This window comes from Gavialis gangeticus, unplaced genomic scaffold (assembly GCF_001723915.1).
Source record: "Gavialis gangeticus isolate Ggan-Ray unplaced genomic scaffold, GavGan_comp1, whole genome shotgun sequence".
Taxonomy (NCBI): domain Eukaryota; kingdom Metazoa; phylum Chordata; order Crocodylia; family Gavialidae; genus Gavialis; species Gavialis gangeticus.
The window spans coordinates 12036387-12050747 of NW_017729007.1; the positions used below are offsets into that span (position 1 = coordinate 12036387).

The following is a 14361-nucleotide window of genomic DNA, read 5'->3' on the forward strand; positions in this document are numbered from 1 at the left end:
CCTGATCGAACCATTCTAGGTGCTTAAGATGGCTTTGATACAACGCCCATAGAGGAGCGTGGGGATAACCACTGAACTGTAGACCAGGATCTTAGTTTCTGTCTGCAGATCCTGGTCAGTAAAGACACGGTGAAACAGGATTCTCTGTCCCAGCATATCCTTCAGAAAGCTATGTTCGATTTCTGCATCAAGATTGACTGACTGCGAGAGGTGACTGCCAAGGTATGGGGAATGCTCAACATTTTCCAGGGTTTCTCCACCAATAGTAATTGGTGGAGCCTGGTCTTCCCAAAGTTAAGGGAAAGTCCTAGGCTAGGATAGGCACCTGAGAAAAGGTCAAAGGTAGACTGCAGATTGGTCTTAGTGTGCCCAAGGATAACACAGTCATCAGCATACTAAAAGTTGGTGATGCCAGTCTTGGTAAGTTTCATTGTGCTGTGAAGGCACCACAGGTTGAAAAGCTGACTGTCCATTTGATACTCAGTCTCAATCTGGGAGGAAGGTGGTCACAGATGAGAATCAAAATCACAGCAAGATAGACGGAAAAAAAGGTTGGGGTGATGACACTGTCCTGCTTGACACCAGTCGGGATGGTAAAGGTGTCTGTCTTTGATCCATTGCAAAGGACTATGGCGATCATCCTGTCATGGAGTAGCCTGAGGACACTGAACTTCAGTGGACAACCAAATTGTTGTCAGCACCTTCCATGAAGCTTCATGGTTGATGGAGTCAAAGGCCTTGGTTAGGTCAATGAATGCCATAAACGGGTCCTGGTGTTGCTCTCTACACTACTCCTGGATCTGTCATGCAACAAAAATCATGTTGGTGGTACCCTGAGATGGTTTAAAGCCACAGTGGGATTCTAGAAGGACAATCTTCAGCAAGGGGGAAGAGGTGATTAGGAAGGATGCGAGTAAGAATTTTCCTGGCAGTGTAGAGGAGGGCAATGCCTTGGTAGTTCCTACACACTGACTTGTACCCTTTCTTGAAGATGGTCACACTGCTGCCATTCTTTAAGTCAGGTGGAGCTTCCTCATTAACCCATATTTTGATGGAAGTTGGTGAAGTTTTTGTGCTAGTGCTGGTCCACCAGCTTTGAAAACCTGCAGGAATGCCATCTAGTTATGGTGCCTTATTGTGCTGGGTCTGAATGATAGCTTGCCAGACTTCCTTTAAGGATGTGGGATTAGCAAGAAGTTCTATTACTGGGTGTTGAGGAATGGACTTAATGGTGGCACCTGAGACCTCAAATTCATGGCTGAGTGGAGTCTTGAAATGCTCCTTACAGTGTTGCTTGATGGATACATTGTCCACAAGAAGGGTGGAGCTGTGCTGGGATCACAAGTGAGTTGGGCCATTGGATTGTGGCCCATGGATGGCTTTTATTGCTTGAAAGAAGGTTCTCACGTCATGTTGGTCAATGAAACTCTGGATCTTCACGGCCTTTGCTTGTCACCACTGGTTCTTGATGTCCTGTAGCCTTCTTTGAACTTCAGCTTTGAGCAGGTGGTAAGCCTCTCGTTTTTGGCGTGTTCATTTTGCCAACTGCAGAATGCAGCTCTCTTTTGATGTATAAGTGCTAGGATTTCCTTATTGTTCTCGTCGAACCAATCTTGCTGGTAAGTAGAGTATCTAATTGATTCAGCACATGCCTTGTGAATAATGTTCTTAAGCTCTTCCCAGTGTGCCTAGATGTCCTTGATGTTGTCAGGTAGGTCAGAGAACTTCTCAGTAAGGCGCTGCTGAAGAGCCTCACATCTAGCTTGTCTTGGAGTGCCTTGATGTTAAATCTCTTCCACATCTCTTTTGGTTATTTACAGTGTTGTGGTGCAAGCTACGTGTCTATGATTGATCTGACTAAATGGTGGTCCATCCAGCAGTCATTTGCACTTCAGTATGATCATGGGCTCTTACAATAATATAGTCAGGAAGGTGCCAGTGCTTGGAGTCTGGAAGTTCCCAAGTGGTCTTATATTTGTTACTCTGTCTAAAGATTGTATTCATGATGAGCAAGTCATGTGCTGCACATTTGCTGAGGAGGAGGATACCATTGGAGTTGATTTTCCCCACCCCCTCTTTCCCAATGGTGTCACTCCAGAGTTTAGAGTGTTGCCCAACTCCTGCACTGAAGTCACCCATGAGTCTGAGCTTGTCTTCCTTGGCAGTAGCAGTCAGGACTATGTCAAGTGCACAGTAGAATTGTTCCTTGTTGACTTCCTCATCATCAAGTGTGGGGGAGTATTCACTGATGTATACAGCATACTGGTTGTTACTGAGCCTGAGGTGGAGAGTCATAAAGTGTTCGTTAATGCCTACCATTGCTCATTATTGCTACCACAATAACGTTCATTGCTATTTATCTCCATATATAATTGTGCAGTGTTGTTAAAGGTCACAAGATGCCTAGGTCTAAACAGTGAGGAAGGTCAGTTTCAATGCCCAAGAACAAGGCCTCTTAAATTTTCCTGTTAAGATTTTTCTCAGAATGTTTTACATGCAAGACACATTTTAGAGGCAAGCTAAAGCTTTGTCATTCATAAAGTGGGACTGAAATGAAAGAACAATATTGTTCCACTCACCATAGATCAACAGTTTGCTTTAATGTTATAGACATGTTTATTGTTTATTTAATCCAGTTGCATGTGGTATTCTGTTGGCAGATAAATTTCAATTTGATTCTGTTGATTCTACTGGAAATCTTCATGGCAACTACTGTGATCATTTCAGCTAGGTCTAATGAAGACTGCTGTATGAGGAAACAAGTAGGTTTTTCTTTTAAGAATGATGCATTTTTTATTTAATTTTAATTTGTTTCCATAAGTACATATCTTATTGTGTCATATCTCTTCTTTTTCCCATTCATTGACAAAGTGTGAGTGTCTTCTATTTTTGTAACAAAATAAACAATCATTTCACATCTCATTATGCAAATTAGGTCAGAACAATAAATTAAAGGACGTGTGAATTACTGTCATTGTAGTTATCAGAATACCCAGAGACCATGCAGTTATAGTCTTTGCTTTTTGTAATGCATAACTTGCCTGGGGCAAACCTCAAATATGCAAATATTCTGGTCTATCCCTTTCCCATTTCTGTCCCTGGTGTATGTAAATAAAGCTTTGCAGCTGTTTGAGGCCTGTAGAGGAGGGATAGTTCTTCCTTTCATTGTTTGGGCAGAGTTCCCCAGTAAAATGAATTGCACACATGAGTGTTGGCTGCAGGATTTAGGACTAATGGTAGATTTTCAAACCTACTTAAGTAACATAGGAAGCTAATGAGATTTGACACATCACAGAGGCACTTTTCAAAAACCTACCCTATCTGTGTTTCGAAACAGTACTTGCTTCTTCCCAGTGGTAAGCATACCCTTGGCATGCCAGCTATAAAAGGATGTGCTTGTATAGCTGGCATGTGCTGGCAGAACTTTCATATGGATGTGTCAGCCTACACTTATATATGCAAGTTCTGGAAAATGATGAGAAGGGAGGACAACCTCCTTCCATAGGTAGGTAGTTGGGGCACTCGCCCAGGAAGCTGGAGACCCATGTTCTAGGTCTCCTTAACTCAGAACGGGTTTAAATCTGCATGTTTCTGGGCATGTCTACATGTGCAGTTAATGCAACTGAATAAACTCTGGTGCAGTTTGAGCTGGAGTAAAGTAACCCAAACGTCAGTTTCTACACATGCCCTTAAGCACAGTAATTTACTTCACTGTTGGATAGCACTTGTCTCATGGGACTGTCTGACACCTTAGTAAATTAGTCTACACTGGCCTCATTGCCTCATACATGTAGATGGTAATGCTTTACTGTGCAAGAAATTAGTTTACTGTGCAGTAAAGTGCATGTGTAAATGTGCCCACTGACTTCTCAGCACAGTGCTCGAACCACCATACCACTGTTTCTTACATTTACTACTCCTTGGTTGAATGGCTGCAGTGTAGTGCAGTAGGTTCACTTATCAGAAGCAAGGGTCCAGGCTAGAATCCAGGGTCTGCTTCCTTCCAGGCCAGAATCTTTCATTGGTCCACATACTCTTTGGCTTGTTTACTTCCTATTGGTCCCACACGTTTTCCTCTCTTGGCTATCTGGGAGCACGAGAGAGCTCTAATTTAGAACAGCATTTCTCAACCCGTGGGTCACGACCCAAAACTGGGTCACAAGAATATATGAATGGGTCACAAACAATCAAAGAAAAACATGGACACTCATGGATTTTCTCCTTTAAAGGAGAAAAACATGGGAAACTGCAGGTTTCCCCTTGTAGGCTGGCAGAATTCCAGCCTACAAGGGGTTGAGGGGGAGTGGGAAGAATGTGATCAGGCAGGGGGTGCCACATTTGTGTGTGCGTGCACACATGCATGTGGTAGCCAGGCAGTGTGGAGAGCAGCTCCTACACTCCCCCACCCCCAAGATTTGTGTTCACAGCAAGCATGGGGCTGCAGCCTGGATGGACCAGCACAGGTAGGAGCCGCTACTGCAGCCTACCAGGCAGGACCCATTGTGGGAGGGCAGAGCAGGGTCATGAGACTTGTTGCTGCTGCCACCACCAGCAGTACCCTTGTGCCAGCTGCGCTACCAGTGCAAGGAGTAATGGATGGCCGGAAAAAGGCTGCACTGTCCCCACCTCTTCCCACCACCAATCATTTGTGCACTGGGCTGCAGCTGTACTCCGCCACCATGGCCCGGTCACTGTTCCCTCAGGCTCCAGCTTTACTGCAGAGGGGAGGTGAGGTGGTGGAAGGTGCAGGTGGCCTGAGAGGAGTGGCAACGGTGGCTGGGCCATGGTAGCGAGGTAGAGCTGTGGCCCAGTGCACAAGAGGATAGTAGTGGGAGGGGAGAGCCCTCTCCTCCTGTCTGTTACTTCTCACACTGCTGGCAGGGTGGCTGGCACAAGGATCCTGGCAGTGGCAACAACAAGTCTAGTGACCCTGCTCTGCCCTCTTGTGCTGGGTCCTGCTTGCTGGGCTGTGGAGGTGACTCCTGCCTGTGCCAGTCCTGCCAGCCTGCAGCCCCATGCCTGCTGTGGGCGCACAATCTGGGGGAGCACCTACCTCCCTATGGCTTCCCTGCCCCACACACCCACCCCCTACCCCACACACTACAGGGGGGGAGGGGGGGTGGGGGCAGGAAGCAGTAGGTTGGGAGTGAGGGGAACTGGCAGGGCCTGGGAGTGTTTTCTAAGTTTAACCATTTACTGGGTTGGGACTGGCCATCAATTTTACAGGTTGATCCTGGTACAAAAAAGGTTGAGAACCACTGGTCTAGACAATGCTTGATCTGTGATACGGTGTTTTGAGCACTGTGTTGGCAGAAAGATGCAGGCTAAATCCCCTCTGGGTGACAGGGATTTAGAACCCATATCTTTGGCTGTTTAAGTGAGCATCCTCAGCAGTCAGGGCTATAGTCTGGAAGGATCTGGCTCTTCCTCCTGGGTCCAGCAGCATTAGTTATGCATTCCCAGCTACATTTGCAGGCCTTAGTTGCTGTGTGCCCAACCAGTGCATGTTACTGCAGGTATAGGTTACTGCATGTACTCAGTCTACACTAGCACACTTATGCATGCCAAGAAAATAGAATCCCTAGAATGCGTGTAAATGGCATTTTTGTGGCTAAAAACCTGCCATTTAGATGCACAAAGGGAAATAGAATTCTACCCATAGTGTCCACATATAAAACTTAACACTATTTGGACAATATTCACAAGATTAGGCTGGGATGCTGTCAGGAAGAAACTTATTTAGAGAAATACAATTCAATCTTTGCTCCCCATTTTTCCCAACAGGGAAGAGGCCTGTCACTAATTCTGATCGGTAATGTATTAGCTTTTTTTAATCAGTCGCTGTGTCTGGTATGTTGTGGAGGTGAATGAATGACCTCTGCCCCTCTCTGCTCACTTTGATAGGGTAAAGAATAGGATGTGCAAATACTGTTCTTTCCCATATATTTGTTCAAGATAGAGGCAGATTACACAGAAGATAGATGGCAGAGTATGTTAATGCTGTGAAAACCAGGCCAGAGTTTAGCCTTTAATCAACTGTCTACTTTTCTGTTTCTTTTTTCATTTAGAATACTGCATATGACAATAACAGCATGTTGAGCAATGTCTGCTTTCCCACTCGGCTCCTGAAATCCTATTCAGTAAGAAAAGCCTTATTTTCTTTGGCTAAATGGATTTATTCTCTCATCCTTCCATTTACTGAACCCCTTTAGAGTGGGTGGGAATTTTCTGTGGGTAATAACTTCAGGACCAGGCTTGTTCTGATGTGTAGACACAGACATGAGATGCTATTAAGTTGCAAGATGAATTCCAAATAGCCTTAGTAGCAGGAAAAAGCCTGATTGATGACTGAAGGAAAAAGAACTACAGGCATTAAAAAAAATATTATAGATTGGGCGCATTGAGTACGTTTGGGCCCCCCCTGCTACCATGTATTCCAACTGGAGTTTTGGCATATCTTTCATGTATGCAGGATTGGTCTCAAATATCTTTAACACTAAAAAAAAGTATCCATTCCCGTCCATAACTCAGGACCTACCCATGCAAATGAAATGGCTGGAAAAACTCAACAGTGAGATGTAGTACTTTGTGTGTTCTGTATTGTTTCAGGTCATTGTAATAATGTGAGTCTTCTGCAATGTTTCAGGTAATTGAGGTGATCATTGGAATTTCAGCAGTATTTGGCGGCATAATTGCTCTGAATATGGATGTGTTAGTTTCAGGTCCATATCTTTCAGTGACTTTCTTTTGGATCTTAGTGGCTGTAAGTCCTTTACAAATAAATACACAGAATGTCTCTGTTTTTTTTCTTCTTTCCAAGTTCAGTGTTCTTTTGATACTCATTTGTAGTTCACGTGTGTCAAACTCACCTTGTGCTCTGGATGGATCCATAGGACCAGCAGCAACTGCAGTAAGGCCACATTCAGGTGGCAGCACAGGTCTGGGGGCTGGTGGTGGCACAGAACTGTTTGTGTGGCAGAGAGGGCCTGCTTCTGATGGATCTTGACCCCAATCCTGGGTGGGGCTGGAGATGGAGGTGCAGGAGCTACCTTCATCCTGACCCCTGCTGCTGTGTATCTGAAGTCGAGATGAGGGCTTTCTCCCCATATTAAATAGGGAAAAACTTGTCTTGGATTCAGGTAAATACAGGAGAGTCACAACTATGCTAAGATTCACATCTACTGTATGCCAGAGAGGGGACAGACTGGAGAAGAAATCACTAGCCCCACTCCCAGTTCCTGGGAATACCCACAGAATGAAATAGAGTACCAGCCCTCTGTAGTCATGAGACCAGTACTTCAGTATTCTAAATTCACATTAAATTCAGTAGGGTTTCTGCATGTGTTAAAACTGCAGAATTTGTCTATGTGGGGAGTATTTATACTTTGTGTGTGGTTTTATATATAACATTTCATCAATGATAACAAATTTAACTTACTTTTATCTGCATTTAATTAGTACCATTCATGATTCCAGTACAACATCATACACAATTATACACTGTTCACTTTTTTAGCAAAATTAGTCTATGATCCCAAGCTAGACAGACCAAAGTCTACCTAGAATAGAACTAAGCCAGATTCTATTCTTAGATGCATTCAGCCACATTTAAGTCCATAATGACATATGGCTAACTGAAATAAAAAATTGACCCTGTAGATTTATGTTTGAATGAAAACCAGTGTAAATCAATGTTTCATTGCAATCCATGAAGCTATGACAATTTATACTAACAGGAGATCTACTAGTAGTTCTTATGTCTTGGTGTTTTTTTCAGTGCTTTCCAAGTGCCATTGCAAGTCATGTAGCTGCTGAATATCCAAGTAAATGTTTGGTAAGCATGTATGGAAAATGTTCAGCAATTAGTATTGCAGTTGAGTATTTACTTTTAAGGTCTTTCCTAAAAGTACTAGGACTCTTCAGTTTGGAAAAAAGGCCAGAGGGGGGAAATTGACAGCGATCTATAAAATCATGCAGGCTCTCAATAAAGTAAGTAGGAAATTGTTATTCATCAGGTCCTAGTGGACAAAAACTAAGGAATACCCACTGAAATTAACAGGAGACAAGTTTAAAATAAACAAGAGAAAAACTTTTTTTAAAACAGCACATAGTTATTATGTGGAATTTGTTCTTATAGGAGTTTGTAGAAGTAGATATTATAACTATGTTCCAAAAAAGAGACTGGACAAATTCATGGAGGATAGGAACACTAAATAGAACAGTCAGGGATGTATAATTTAATATCCCTAAACTAATAATGATTGATGCTAAGAGGGAGGGGTCAGTATGACAGGGGTGGATTAACTAGACATGACCTGTACACTTTAATGCCTGCCACTGTTGGAGACAGGACACTAGACTAGATGGACCATTGTGTTGATCCAGTATGGCACTTTTTATGTTTTTATGATAACTAATATTGGTGTAACTAATATTTGTCCACTGCAAAGTGACTAAAAAGATGATGGAAATATAGTGGAAATATAACAGGGGACCCATAATTGATAATAATGCTAAATAGAGTTAATTGGGGTCTTATGGTGTAGACTGTAAGTGTATTAACCAGAATAGTTTGTTAATGGGTTATAACACACAAAACATGTATTTATACTGGACAGTGAAAGTTTTAGACACTACTATATAGGTAGCAAGGAGAGTTAACTGGGTCACCAATAGGTAACCAAAGTCTGTCTAGAATAGAACTAAGCCAGATTCTATTCTTAGATGCATTCAGTCACATTTAAGTCCATAATGACATATGGCTAACTGAAATAAAATTTGAGCCTGTAGATTTATGTTTGAATGAAAACCAGGTTGTGTGTCTCACTAGGAAACATATCTGAAAACACTGAAATCTGCTGGCTTAGTCATTTAGGGTGTGTAGTTCACTTAATATTTGGCTGTCTTTTCCGCTGTTTATGTAAAAGGAAAAAATAATTTTGCATCTTCTATGCCAACCCTTTTAATTTGTTATTATTATCTGTACGCATGAAAGATAAACAAAAATCTTCACATCTGTAATGAAAAAGGAATGTATATGTATATAAAGTAATAGCATTCTTTACAAATAGCATTTAAAATTTACAGGGAATATTCATACATTTGAAGGGGAATTTAGGACATAGGGGCTACGGACAGACGGTCAAAAAGCCTGAGCCTGAATTGATTCAATCTTTGCAGGTTAGTTTAACCTGGCTAGGCTAAATCAGTTTTGTAACTGGACAGACATCCCAGAAATACAGGCACATGCCTGCAGTGGCTCAGTCTAGGAGCTGGGGGCAGGGGGGGAGAGCACTAGCACAGTCCTCCCTTCCTTCCACAGCATGGAGCTGAGGGGGCATGGCCAGGTTCTGGCAGGAGCTCTGATTAGTCCAGCAGGGAATTGATAACAGTGTTTATCACCCAATGAAGAAAACAGCATAGAAATATTAGCAGCTACTTGTTGATCCTGTGAGTTGAGTCTGCCTGTTGATTCAGCACAGTAGCCAGCATGTGGTCTTCAAGCTAATACACAGACACCTCCTCAGCAAGGCTGAGGGGAGGAGGGAATTCCTGCTTAGCAGGGAGTGGTGAAGGGAGGTGGGAAGCAGCCCGCAGTCTCTGGAGCTCCAGCAGAGCAGAAGGGAGGGGCCAGCCCTGCTGTGGAGCAGATAGCCCTGGTCAGCCCAGAGAGCATTCTGGGATGCTGGGAGTGTCTGGTTTATCTTAATCCACCAAGGAGTCTGGGGCAGACGTTGTATAAATCGGTTTGAGCCAAATCTGTTACGTCTGATACTCCATTCAACCAGGTTTACCTCAAACTGGTTTATGTGCAATGAATATCTGTTCTGTTACAAGATTAAACCCGTTTCTGATCACTTAAACTGGTTTATGTGTAATGTTTGTTCCTAGCCAGGTAGTCTGCAGGATTAAGCTCTTTGTATGATGACACACTCAGCCAAGAAGAAGTGGATCTCATGAAATAATGTTCTGTCTTTTTATTTTTGTTTTTATTTTAACATACGAGTAACACCTCATTTAAAATTAATATCTTATTTTAACTAGGTTGAGGTCCTGATTGCCATAAGCAGCATCACTTCTCCATTACTATTCACAGCTTCTGCATACCTATCCTTCAGTATCATGCGAGTTGTGGACATCTTTAAAAATTATCCACCTGCTGTTAAAGTATGTATTTCCCTTAATTAATTGAATATTTAGCAGGCACTAATTAGAGATTTAGATGGAGTAACTAAAGAATGTATTAGGAATTATGTGTATAAGTATATTAAGTGTTGCATCATGGAGAAAGAACTAAAAACATGGAATTACTCCAAAAAACTACATAACTTTTAAGAAAGTTATTTTAAAATGTGTTTTGAATCTCCTAGAGAATATGACATCAGGATTATAAACATCTAAGTTTAGAATTGTAAAAATAATCTATAGAAAAGTTACTGCCTATGTAAATTCCATAAAACTTTTCTATAAGGTGCTACCAAGTGTTTTTAACATCGTAGCAACCTTTTAAGTTCCTACATTACATGAGGAATAAATTATTTCTGTTTACTAGAATACCTGCCAGTAAGTGGCAAATCTACCCTGCCTTCTCCCAGTACATGGCACAGTGGGAAAGTACACAAAATGTTCACCCCCCAGCTTGCTGGTTTGGGTCTTGTGGGAAGGGCTGAGCCAATCCCATGCAGGAAGAGGACTCTGTTACCCTGACAACCTACCCTGTGTTCCTGGTGCACTGAAAAGGTGCTTGAAGCTCCAAGCTGCAGCAGTCAGGAAGCTAAGGCGGAGGGCACACCTCTCCTTCCCCAGCTTCCTGGCTCAGGTCTTGGGGGTGGGGAGGGTGGGCCAGACTTGCGCAGAGGCTAGCAGGCCTCCCAGCAAGGGATGCCAGTGGAATGAAACCTATCTTGATTTGCAGGGGGATCTGGTAGAATGCTTAGTAAAGCACTTTAACCTAAAGCACTTTAATCTGATACCACATCCATCCAGGGTTAACGTACAAAGACATACTGAATCAAACCTTAAAGCAAACAGGATATGACCCTTTAAGTATAACGATATTAACAAAATTTACTGTACTTTACCTTTAACATAAATTCTCACTAAATGCCAGAATTGAAAACATATCTAAGAGTAAAATAAAAGGATAAAAATCTGAAAACCATGTTATTTTTTGTGACTAAGTGTGACTAGCATTTTGAATGAATCATTGCTGAATGATTAAAAACCAGTATATTAGAGCCAGCTAACTAAGCATTCATGGGGTACTAGATTTTTCTGATTTTTCTGGAGAGAATGAATGTCTCCAAATGGCCTCAACAAAATGTTTAGGGGAAAAGTGCAGTCAGATAAAGGTCAAATTGTTGCTGAACCTGATTGTATGAAACTTTTAAATACTTGAGGACAAAGAAAGTTTCCCTAGTTTTCTGTTTTAATTTAAAATGAAGACTTAGCCCAAGTCTGCTAAATTGTTCATAAAAGTATCTTTAAGCATTTTGTGTAGACCTGCGTGCAAAACTTTTTTCCTGACCCACAAAAGATTTTAGATTGCAAATTTTTTTCCAATTCACATCAAAAAACCAAGACTTTTTGTCAAAGCTTTTTTGAAATGGGGAAAGTGAGAGAGTGAGCGAGCAAGCAAGTGCATGAGACCATGAGCAATAGCCTTGTGATTAGGACATTAGTCTGGGCTCTGGAGATTCCGGGTTCAAGCCTCTGGTCTGTGCTTCTCACAACATCCCAGCTAATGGACCTAACTGTTTGGTTATTGGCTGTTTTATGATTAGTTCTCTTAATCTCTCATATGGGAAATGCTCCCTCTGAATCTGTAATTAGTAAAATATTAATTTGAGTTGGAATTTAAATCTGGCCACATCTCAGGTAAATACACTGACTATTGGGATACAAAGGCAACTTCTGACTTTTTGGTCCAATTAATGTTTTAATTATTTATTCCACAAAGTGGAAGGTAAAGGATAGTTTTAAGTGCCTGTTCAGAATCAGGGTCCAAAACCAGTTTGGAGTTGTTTCTAATTTTGACCAAATTCTGTTGTGAACCTTTATGTAAATTTTATCAGATTGATCTGTTTCAAAGACACATTTTGGTTTGGACAAATTAACTTTTTTTAGTTAAAAATTTCCAGTCAGTTTTATTTTTTAATACATTTGAACCTATTTTCAAAGAAATCTTATCTGATATATAGTTACATATGTAATAATGTTAACTAAGTCGTACTTAGAGTTTGGAAAACTGAAATCCAAATGAATCTCATTAATTCTATTCTTAGTTTTTTTTTCTGTCCCATTACGTTAATGCCCACATTCTTTAAGCATTACATGGCATGATTAGTTTGTCTTGCATGCGTGTGTGTGTTTCTTTCTCACTCTTTTTCTTTAGGGGAAAATTATATGACTATTTGTATTTATTTATGTATTATATATACACTGTACTATGCACCTATATTAGTAAAGGCAAAGCCAAATTTTGCCTTGCACTAAAAGCAGAAGATAATGAGGTTTGTGGTGATCACATTTTGTGGGAATATATATTACCATCTTGAATCAACTTCTTTGAGTCTTGTCTCCTACAGAGATCAATTTTATCCTTGTGGAGCTGAGCTTCATTGTATCAAAGGAACACAGCTTTTCATCTTTGTCTTTGTCCTTTAAACAATTTTTTAGGTATTCTGGGTTTAGATCATTGGGTGCCTTTAAGATGAGGACTCAGAAATTAAACTTGCAATGGTATTCTATGGGAAGCTAGCGTAGAAGGCAGAAGATAGGTCTGATGAGCTCAAAATAGGCCATTTTGCTAAGGAAATATGCTACCATGTTCTGTACCAGTTGGAGTATCTTGAGAGACAGTGGTTACATGTTCAGATAGTGAAGACAGTGGCGGCCTGTACACATGCTTAGAGGTGGGAGGGCAGAGCATTTTAATTACAGTGGTTCCTGGGCAGCCACTCTGAGTAAAAGGCCACAGCACCACATGTATTAAGCCCCCATGTGTTTGGAAATGGCTGTGGGATACTTTATCTAAACCTCATTCAAATGAGGTTTAGTTAAAGCACCCTGCAGCCATTTTAAAACTCGCAGGGACTTAGAGCATGTGACACTGCAGCACTTCATCACACTTGATTAATCGAATCTGCTCTGACATGTTCTAATAGAATGTGAAGGAGCATGCGTATAGCCACCCCCATATGAATAGAAAATTAATGCCTTATAATTTCCAGTAAAACAAAAAATAATAAGCTTTGTTCTTCTTTGTACAGACCTTTCCATGAAGATCAGTTTTCCAAAATGAATTGTTTGATTAATCAACTGGAGAAAGAATGTGGTAACATTCTGTGATGCACCAAAACAGTGAGATAGCTGTAGTATTAACATTTCCTCTGGAAAATGTAAAAGGAGGGAAGGCATAAAAAGCAGACGTGTTACTTAAACAGCTAATAAATTATGTACATCTTTATTTTTAGCAATCTTACGATGTACTTCTGTTACTTCTGATGCTGATCCTGTTAGTTCAGGCTTTTCTTACCACTGGCACTATTATACAGTGTGTAAGTTACAAAACAAAAATGAAATTGCATGATTCATCTTGGACTATTCCACAAATTAAAAAAACAGAGTACAGAACAGCGGAGGTAAGTGCCTCATATGGTACTATATTTATATCTGATATGTGTAGAGTTTTTAGTCCCATTTTACATTAAAAATTACCGTCTAAAACTGTAATGACTGCATTTGTTTCTGCTTCTCCTGAATTTCACTATGAAGGACATATTGCCTGATTATAATATATAGGATCATATGATCATTGGACATTAGGGCTGGAAGGTATCTCATGAGGTCATCTAGTTCAGCACCTGCCAAAGGCTGGAGTATCTCTGACTGAATCATCTCAGCCAAGTGTCTGCCTAAGTAGCTCTTGAAAATTTTGAGTGATTGAGATTCTACAATTTCTCTAGGTAGCCTCTTCCAGTGCTTGACCACCGTCATAGTCAGAAAGGTTAGTCTCCAACCTAAATATCCTCTGCTGCAGCTTGAGGCTGTTCCTCCTAGTCCTGTGTCCTACAGCCATAGAGAAAAGCCTGTCTGTATCCTCTCTGTAATTGCCCTTCAGGTATTTGAAGACTGTTATCCAATTTATCCTCAGTCTTCTCTTCTCCAGACTAAATAATCTGAGCTTTTTCAGCCTTTTTTCATAAGTCTTGCCTCTGAGGCCCCTAATCATTTTAGTTGCTCTGCACTGGACTCTTTCCAAACAGTTCATATTCCTTTTGAAGTGTAGGGCCCAAAATCAGACACTATCTCTGGTGAAGCCTCAACAGTGCTGAATAGGGTGGAAGAATCACTTCCCTT

At 41.2% G+C, this 14361-nt stretch overlaps 1 protein-coding gene across 2 annotated transcripts in view; it reads left to right on the forward strand.

The window, feature by feature from the left end:
* Positions 1-14361, forward strand: part of MLC1 (megalencephalic leukoencephalopathy with subcortical cysts 1) — a 57643-nt gene that overhangs the window by 30347 nt on the left and 12935 nt on the right. The window contains exons 6-11 of one of the 2 annotated variants that reach the window (XM_019509313.1): positions 2661-2762; positions 6069-6140; positions 6647-6763; positions 7778-7834; positions 10045-10167; positions 13476-13643. In XM_019509313.1, the coding sequence (XP_019364858.1) occupies positions 2661-2762; positions 6069-6140; positions 6647-6763; positions 7778-7834; positions 10045-10167; positions 13476-13643 (639 nt within the window). The remainder of the gene's footprint in view (positions 1-2660; positions 2763-6068; positions 6141-6646; positions 6764-7777; positions 7835-10044; positions 10168-13475; positions 13644-14361) is intronic. The other variant, XM_019509314.1, reaches the window with a different exon arrangement.